This window comes from Cantharellus anzutake (assembly GCF_015039405.1).
Source record: "Cantharellus anzutake strain C23 chromosome Unknown EI90scaffold_37, whole genome shotgun sequence".
Taxonomy (NCBI): Eukaryota; Fungi; Basidiomycota; class Agaricomycetes; order Cantharellales; family Hydnaceae; genus Cantharellus; species Cantharellus anzutake.
Window position 1 is genome coordinate 112,872 of NW_024066987.1, and position 8,010 is coordinate 120,881.

Sequence of the window (8,010 nt, forward strand, 5' to 3'; positions counted from 1 at the left end):
GCCGGGTGGCCAAATTTTACGTGATTTTCTAGATCACTCTGGAGGGTCATGGGGTGTAGCTTTCAACTTGTACACATAGTTCTCGATTCAGCCTCTCGTCATCCTGAGAGAAGCGTCGTGTCCTGCAGATACACATGCCTCACGCTAGCAGCACAAGAATGCAATCACGCAAAGGATGCAGCAGTGCCATTAATGTGGGCAACTCTCCGGTCCACAATCTTGCAGCTTGCGATTCAGACCCAAATGTGGAGAATATACCCCTCCAAAAAGAGGGCTGCATTGTATGTATGGGCGTACGGTCCGGGGGACAATCGTGGTGCATGGCTTGAGTAGGTGGGGGCTCTTTGTAAATTAAGGCCTACCATATCAGCCCTCCCAAGGCAGCACTACCCCTCCAACGAATCGGAAAGCGGTAGAAGGATCAGAACAAAAACGTCCCTTCAATAGTACCAGGCCACTGGCTTCGTGCGTTGGTTCGATGATAATAATACTTCCTCATCAAGCGATCTGGTGGCTGCTAGGGAACTTCATTCCTAGATTCTCCAGTCTCCTTCGCAATTCATGGGTGGGGAGGACGAATTGGTGACTTTCGACCTTGGGCGGGCCTGAAAAGTGGACGCGCCCGATTTGGATGAAATGTGATTTCCCTATTTAGGAAATTGGCGGTCGATCATCATTTATTTGCTGCCATTTTGGACGATCGCGTGGCCTGCATGTGGATCCAAATCGGGCGCGGATTTTTTTTGCTAATTCATACACGTGAATGAAAAGTGTCAACGCAGATACCGGATTCTGCCGGTACCGTCCATCGACTGTTGCGATGAGTTCAGTGGCGCACACAGCACTCTTCCTGCGTGCTCCTCGAGGTAGTCGCATGGTACAAGTCCCTGCTGCTGGACAGGGTTATTTTCCCTTCATGTTCTGTCGGTGAACTGTTTTCGTGCCATATGGGCCTAGCCAGGGCGGACCTGGAACCCTCATGCTTATCTTAGGCCTCCTTCTGGTAGTGGGCAGATCGCCCGAAACAGGCCAAGTGCGTTCTTGAGCACGCGCATCCCTTATCGCAAATCATCGATAAGAAGAACGGAAACCCCCACCACTCACGAACGTGGAAACTTGAACAACGCTGAGAAGGGATGCCACTGTTCAGTTTCTGGGGAAATTATTTGAGAACCAGCAGAAAAATTGACTGCCGCTCCTTGATTCGATTTTTTATTACTAAGAACGCGGACCCACTGAAGCCTGACTATGTTTGCCCTTCAGATCTAGGCTGGAGTCCTGCCTACTTTAGATCGTGCGTCCGTATACTGCTGCCCTCTTTTTGGAGGGGGGTGCGGATTCTGACTGCTCGGAGGACATTTCCGACGAATCAAATACCAGGATCTCCACGTCTGAATCGCGGGCTACAAGGTTGTGGACCAAAGAGTTGCCAACATTTGTGGCAATACTGCGTCCTTTGTATGCTTTCATTCGTTTTTTCTGCTGCTAGCGTGAGGCATGCAGGATAAGAGGGTTCTCTCAGGATGACAAGTAGATGAATCGAGAGCTGTGTACCCCATGATCCTTTAGAAATGGTGCCTAGAAATACCGTTCAAATCACGTAAAGTTTGGTCACCGAATCAGGAAGCAGTGCGTATCAAGTACCTATCTACAGCCTATCTCTATCGTTCTCAGTATGTCAGGACAAATCGCACTCGAAATTCCTGGCTGTGAAAACGAAAATGAATTTTGCTCCTCACAGTCCTATAAAGATCCTAGGCTCCTCCATCGGAGGGGTCAACTTCAACTTTCCAACATGTCCTTCCAACCAGGAATACCTTATGTTGTACGTGCCATAGACTCACGGGAAGGCGGATCCGCTGAGGCCGTCTCTGCGTAGTTGATCAACACCAAGAGCAACACAGCTCTCGATGACCGCAAGGTTTGCTCTGAACATCTATTTCGGCGCTCTGCTGGTCCAAGCCTAATGCTATCACCATCCCGTTTCACCTCACCTCTAATTTGACTTCTGTTGCTTCCAGTGAGTGGCGGCCCCGCCCGGTGTGAAGGGCCTAATAAAGCTCGCGTTTCTCAGGGACATTAATGGTTGCCAAACGGACAGAGGCAGAAACCAGCAGGCGGTAAGACCGGTACCTCTTTGACGTTACCGACATCTGAATGTCGTCATGCCTTTGGCCATCTTCCATCTTCTGGCATCATCACTTCTCGATGTCAATTTGTAGTGGACCTTTGAGAGCATTGGTGCAGGTCTATACAATGTCAAGAACGGCACCGGGGAGTATCTCGGACTGGAAGGTCTAATCGAAATCGGAAAGCGTTTATCAGCAACGGATACACCTCGTTTTTACTGGTCAATTGAGAAGGATCCAAGCTTTGAAAACATCTACAGGTTCGCTTTTATCAGGTTATATTACTATACCCCCACCCCTTGTGACTCGCTTTACAGAATTTTTGTTGGCAAGACCAAACTGAGCTTGGAACTCGCGAACAATGGTAGTTCCGCTAACGAGACCCCTGCAATACTCTGGTATAGTGAGGGCCCTCCTTATCAGTCCTGGAGATTTGAACGAGTTTGAGCAAAGTAAGGATCATTGCGTCTGCCTTGGCGTATTCATCGACCTCGCATCAAGCTGAAAGCAAGTCAACTAGTGTACATGAATATACGTAACAGGGCACAAACATGAATATATAAGGGTATTTGACATCCGCTAGGCATGGCCTTGCAGTGAATCGGGGCCCATTCATCAGATGAGTTGAACAGATGCACTTAGGCAGGGCTTCCGACTGTGCGTTGCCCAGCATACTGCATATTGGGAGGGTACTGTGGTTGCTGGGGGGGGGATATGGAATACGAAAATATGGTCTTGGACGGGCTTCTTGGAGAAATCTGCCTAGGTCACAGGGGTTTTCCAGATGCTGGAATTGCCTCTGTTCATGGCAATAATTGAGAAGATCAGGAGAGCAACCGAATAGACCTGTACTATGAAACGGAATTTAAGAGCAGCCACTAAAGATGTTGCCCATGGGCAAACAAAATCGCCCTACATACAGGCAAAGAACCCTATGAAAGCAAAGGCAGTGACTGTCGACGAGCAGGAACACTCTTGAGGAAGGCGGGATCAAATACGGGCCCAATAAGTACTAGGTTGATCATGCTCGTAGGCTGTAGGAGTGCCATGGTTCGGAGAGCTGAACCGAAGGTCCTAAATTGCAAGCGCAATAACAGGTTGGCTCATATTCTGGTACAGTTTGAAGGGTTGAAGGTCGGACTTAGTACTGAATCAGTCCGTCCAGTTTCCATGTTTAGTATGGGGTTCTATGTTCGTTAGCCCAGGTTCTACAGCGTGTTCATTTTTGTTCAATGCCGCTGCAGACTTAATGGACGGAAAAAGCGGGGGAACGATTTTAACTAAGCTGTGATCACACCAAGATCACACTAAAATTTGCCATAGAAAAGCATGCCAACTTGTCCAAAACGGCTGCCTGGTCATCTGTAAGGTTGGTTCGCTTAAAACTTAGCCGTAAACGTCAGGAAGTTGTGATTTCATGGTGGGTTGTTGGTTGGCCGTGTTAGGTGCAGCACCTTAAGGATGCGCACGGCGGATAGTAACGATAGGAGAGCCAAGAGTTCGGAGACACAAATGGGTGGCAACGTGCATCGCTTAACATTATACTCCGTAGGATCAGCTAAATTTGATAGTACAAACATTCAATGAAGACATCATAGATGTGCCACCTAAAGAGGACAAGTTAGGCGAGATAAAATGTATTTGAGCAACGGAATAGGTCCAAAATACCTTATTCCTTTTGTGCTAACCATCCTCCAGACTGAAGTCGGGACAATATAACCATGGGGCAGGTCGGCATTTTGGCTGAGTGCTAAGGATAAAAAATCTCACCATTCTACAAACCCTACAACCGATTTTGGAACTCCACAATATCCACCATGATCGCCCCGTGACTAATGGGGTTTGCGATCGTGCCTTTGCGGGTACGTGATGGCCCCATGCCCCGTTTTAGATCATGGGCCTCACTATCAGACTTAGAACCGACAAGATCACCCCACGGATCGACCCACGGGTCTCCCCATAGGTCATCCAGCTGTCTCCGATCATCAGGAGTCGTGCGATGGGGGCGCAGCTGCGACAAATAAAGATTAGTTGACCGGTGGACGTGAGAATCCGTACGGATCCCTCGACCTCGGCGATTGAGGCTACGGTGTTGAACGCATGAATGAGAAACAGCAGAGTGGAAGAAGTTTGAACGCACAATGCCACAAGAGAGTTTGAGTATAATGATGCCAAAACTGTTGGAGAAAGAGATTGGATGAAGCGGAGTCCCTAAATCTGATAATTTGACGTACCGATGTGGAGGGAGATGTAGATAAGGGTATGCGGGTAAACCAAATACTGTAAGTGAATGGTCCAGCATCAACGATGTTACGCCTCCAGTCCCATTCCCCCCTGAATGCTAGGGGGAAAAAGCAACTCACCACTACTGTACCGAGGAGAGCGATCGTTCTAAGTGAAAAGGGATATCCGGCGTGGAAAATTGAGACATACGTCAGTAACCGGATGGAAGGAAGAAGAGAAGTGCGAAAAAGAATTGGTCCCTTCATGCAGCAATGGCAGCAAGAGATGCGTTGCTCAGATGGTACATGAGCAGACTTACGTAGTCAGAGCGCCTGTATTGATGATCCAAATGGCAAGTCTAGTCAACAAGCGATCTGTCCTGCAATGCGATGAAAGAGCTATGCATCAGCGAATTTCATCCGATCAGCAAGGAACAGGGAAGCAAAAAAGAATGCGAATCAAGATAAAAACGGGGTTCATGGTGAGGGTTACCCAATAAATCGAAACAAACCGACGGTGGCAAACACAAATTAAAAGTAACCACTCACGATCGGAATCCCGTGCGGGAGTGATATAGCGACCATGCAACAGGGACGGTAACAAGGACATCGCACAAGAAGCCTGCTACAAACCAAATGGTTACATGCCACTGAATGCAGTGCATGAGCATCAGCGTTCTGCATCACGGTGAGAGTATGGAAAAACGAAAAGTCGAGTACAGTCCCCCCTCGGGCGGAAAGGGCTGGGAAGAGACTGAAAAACGTACAACGTCTTTACCACCAAACTGGATAAAGTATTGTCTGTGGAATACGATGGAAGCAGAGGCCAGCCCTGCGACTGTGCAAACGCCCGGTAAATTATCCCAAGCATCAAATAAGAGTGAAGATATAGATGCCGATTGAGTGAGATTCACAAATTGGCTAAAGGGGGGGGGGGGGGAATACAAACTCATCGATATGACCGATAGCGCAACCTAGTGACCATATGCATGGGCAGGGAGGAAGAAGAGCAAAAACGTAGGAATGAAATCGTATCTCAGCGAAAGCCGTAGTAAGAACCAAGTAAGAACATACCGTCAGAACCACGAGCCATAACTGGTTTTTGTTGACTATTTGCGATAACATCCAAATAAACTCGTCAGGGGGAAGCATGGAGGCGGATGAGGAAAGTAGGCTGACATTGATATAATCTGCGAGCGAACCAGAGCTGTGTAAGCCCCGCTGAAAGTGGCTTCCATTTTCAACAGGGAAAAGATTAGGATATACGAAACTATGGCTGAGCTACAAGTACCTCGAGCAAGGCGACCACCTTCCAAGTCAATGATAATTTTAATAAAGGATGCTGTGAAGGAATTAGATGTTGCTCACTCCAACGGACCAATGCACTTCCCCCAGACAACGTCGACAAGTATAGAGGCTGACCTAAGTAAGCCATGACATGAGATCATGAGGAAGTTGCGGACATTGGAGTTGAACTCACGGCATAACGATACGATAACCAGGATCCAAACACTTGGTGCAACACATCGACCGCATAAGCAGCCGCCACCCAGAACTTCATCCATAGCGGATCGTTCTTGAAGTTAGCATAGTAACTACAAACTTGAACAGTGAGAACACCGAGGAGGCTTTTCGACGCCAGGATGAGGATGGATGCGCAAAGATGTTCCATTGGTCGGAGGTGCAACGCGTCACGGTAGATTGTGTGGATGTACAGTTAACTAAAATTGGGCTAGAAGGGAAGGGAATGCTCACATTGAGCATACAATCACGCCAATGAGCATGGCCCCGAATAAAGCGTCCAGGCTTGCCATTGCCGTCTGAAGATGTTTTTCGTGGAAGACAGAAAGCGGTACATCGACAGGTCGGACAAACGAAGCCAGTTAAAAGATACAGAGGCATTGCGGTGAGAGGGAGACGGGATGCGGGCAGGGGCCCAGGGGCATACGGCTCCTAGTCTCCAGGTCGTGAACAAGAGTGCTCCATTCAAGTTCTATTTGAAACCTTTATATGGGATACTCTACTGATATTTGATCCACGCGTCCGATCTTATTCCGCAAAGTAAAAGTGAACCATCATCCACTGGCAATTCCAGAGGTGCTGCGCAATCCGCGATCCGTTGCTCGGAGGTCGGAGCGGATAATGCCGTGAACTGAATCAAGTTACTCTGGTCAATCACTGAGAGTGGACGATTGTACCTTCCCCCGTTGGGGATGGCGCCATCAGACTGGGCTCATTTGATGGATAATGGGGGTCTTCCCTCCAACTTGTCGTTTCGTACGCAGTTGAGCTATGACTGGTAATCACTCACATTTCATGGATTATTACAAGCACGAGATGACAGATATTGAAATGGGTTGGATTGACTGCCTGGGCACCAGAGAACGGAAAGTGAGTACAGGGTCAACACTCGCACGCGAGTTGTTCTCCAGTGGAAGACTCCCGCCCACTCCGGGAACCTTCCCAACGATGGCATGCTGACACGCGATACTCGCACGAACCCTCCTTAGCGCTGAATACCCATTAGGGTTATTATTATGGCTCAGCTGGTTCAAGAAACCCCCTCCGTAGCTCTCATCTCGAACTGCAAAGAAAACACCCCCAAAGCGAACCAATGGCGGACTCTATCATTTCTCAGATATCTTGCGAACCTGTGCCTATGCGGGTCTATTCGACGTCCGCGTTCGGCGTGACTGTTGTGGCCTCCGACGCAGCTCTCCAAGTTGATACATATCCTGTTCGCAATCGGGCTTGTGCTTACATCTTTGTTGGCTTGCCTACCAGTTCCGTGGCTTGTTGACGCTCTCTCCAAATATCCCTTCGTTCCTACGCCAGAGTCCTTCGAAAACGAGCCTCATGAAGGTTGATGATCTCCAAAAGTCTCTCCATCGAGTTGGCTGTGGATTTACATCTCTTGGGGGCTCAGTGCGGCAGCGTGATGCTGTTTAGCGCAAACAATTTCGAGGTCGCAGGCGCAGCACTCGAACAAATGATAGATACGAAGAAGTATTCAGTGGATGATAGATCGTAGAGGGGAGCTCCCTAATGCTGCCCGAAGTAGAGGCCATCATCGTACATCTCTTGTCCTCTGACAAAGAAACTCTCATTGGTTTCAGCGGATTTCAACCTATCTTGCGTCATCCAATCAACTGCCACCTTTACATATTCCTTGTGTCATTGAATCTCGCCCTGACGTGTGGCATGCTTGCTACGCGTTCGCTCATACCTCGATCACTCCTTGTTCAGTTTGTCCACCCTAGGACTATGTCCGCCACGTCATGTGTACATCCCGACCATCATCAAGTCAATAAGTTTGAGTGGAGAACAATCACTACATAAATAAACATCAGCTGCAACTCTATCTCGAAGGTTGGGGAACTAAGCACACACACGATGGGAAGCTCGCTTTTAATCCGTCAAATCAACCATTGAGTGCATCCAGGATCGCTTCTCGCACGGCTTCTACCGCAATCAACCGCATCAACCTCCACCCTGTCCCGGCCCTGGCGCTATTCTGGGGGAACCCTACCAATAGGTGCCCTTCAGAACTGCAGTGCGCATACTACACGCATCACTCGTCGGTTTGAACTCGACCATGTGCCAGTATCGTGTCGATTCGTTTCTCAAGATGGCGAAACTGGTGAATTACAAGTTGCGCA

The 8,010-nt window shown here is 48.7% G+C and overlaps 2 protein-coding genes across 2 annotated transcripts; one reads left to right on the forward strand and one right to left on the reverse strand.

Annotated features, from left to right (window-relative positions):
• Nucleotides 1–1,795: 1,795 nt before the first annotated feature.
• Nucleotides 1,796–2,895, forward strand: EI90DRAFT_3017775 (uncharacterized protein; the record flags this gene model as incomplete). The annotated part of the gene is made up of 5 exons (XM_039057147.1): nt 1,796–1,825; nt 1,880–1,921; nt 2,223–2,389; nt 2,447–2,532; nt 2,762–2,895. The coding sequence occupies 5 exons, from the start codon at nt 1,796–1,798 to the stop codon at nt 2,893–2,895; spliced, it is 459 nt and encodes a 152-aa protein (XP_038913969.1).
• A 766-nt stretch (nt 2,896–3,661) lies between these two features.
• EI90DRAFT_3065560 (uncharacterized protein) lies at nt 3,662–6,490 on the reverse strand. The gene is made up of 16 exons (XM_039060880.1): nt 6,107–6,490; nt 5,832–5,979; nt 5,720–5,773; nt 5,643–5,660; nt 5,531–5,582; nt 5,426–5,460; nt 5,301–5,325; nt 5,119–5,189; nt 4,901–5,001; nt 4,672–4,731; nt 4,493–4,520; nt 4,364–4,409; nt 4,270–4,306; nt 3,900–4,213; nt 3,798–3,828; nt 3,662–3,736 (listed from the first exon to the last, which is right to left on the reverse strand). The coding sequence occupies exons 1-14, from the start codon at nt 6,163–6,165 to the stop codon at nt 3,913–3,915; spliced, it is 1,035 nt and encodes a 344-aa protein (XP_038913970.1). The 5' UTR covers nt 6,166–6,490; the 3' UTR covers nt 3,662–3,736; nt 3,798–3,828; nt 3,900–3,912.
• Between the last annotated feature and the right edge of the window lie 1,520 nt (nt 6,491–8,010).

What these genes read in the sequence shown, in the direction of transcription:
- EI90DRAFT_3065560 (XM_039060880.1), bottom strand. Translation starts at nt 6,165, where the DNA reads ATGGCAAGCCTGGACGCTTTATTCGGGGCCATGCTCATTGGCGTGATT. An exon ending in GCTATCGGTCATATCGATGA is followed by an intron (nt 5,190 to 5,300) that starts GTTTGTATTCCC and finishes GCGTTTGCACAG; the next exon opens with TCGCAGGGCTGGCCTCTGCT. An exon ending in CTCTCCTCGGTACAGTAGTG is followed by an intron (nt 4,410 to 4,492) that starts GTGAGTTGCTTT and finishes ATTCACTTACAG; the next exon opens with TATTTGGTTTACCCGCATAC.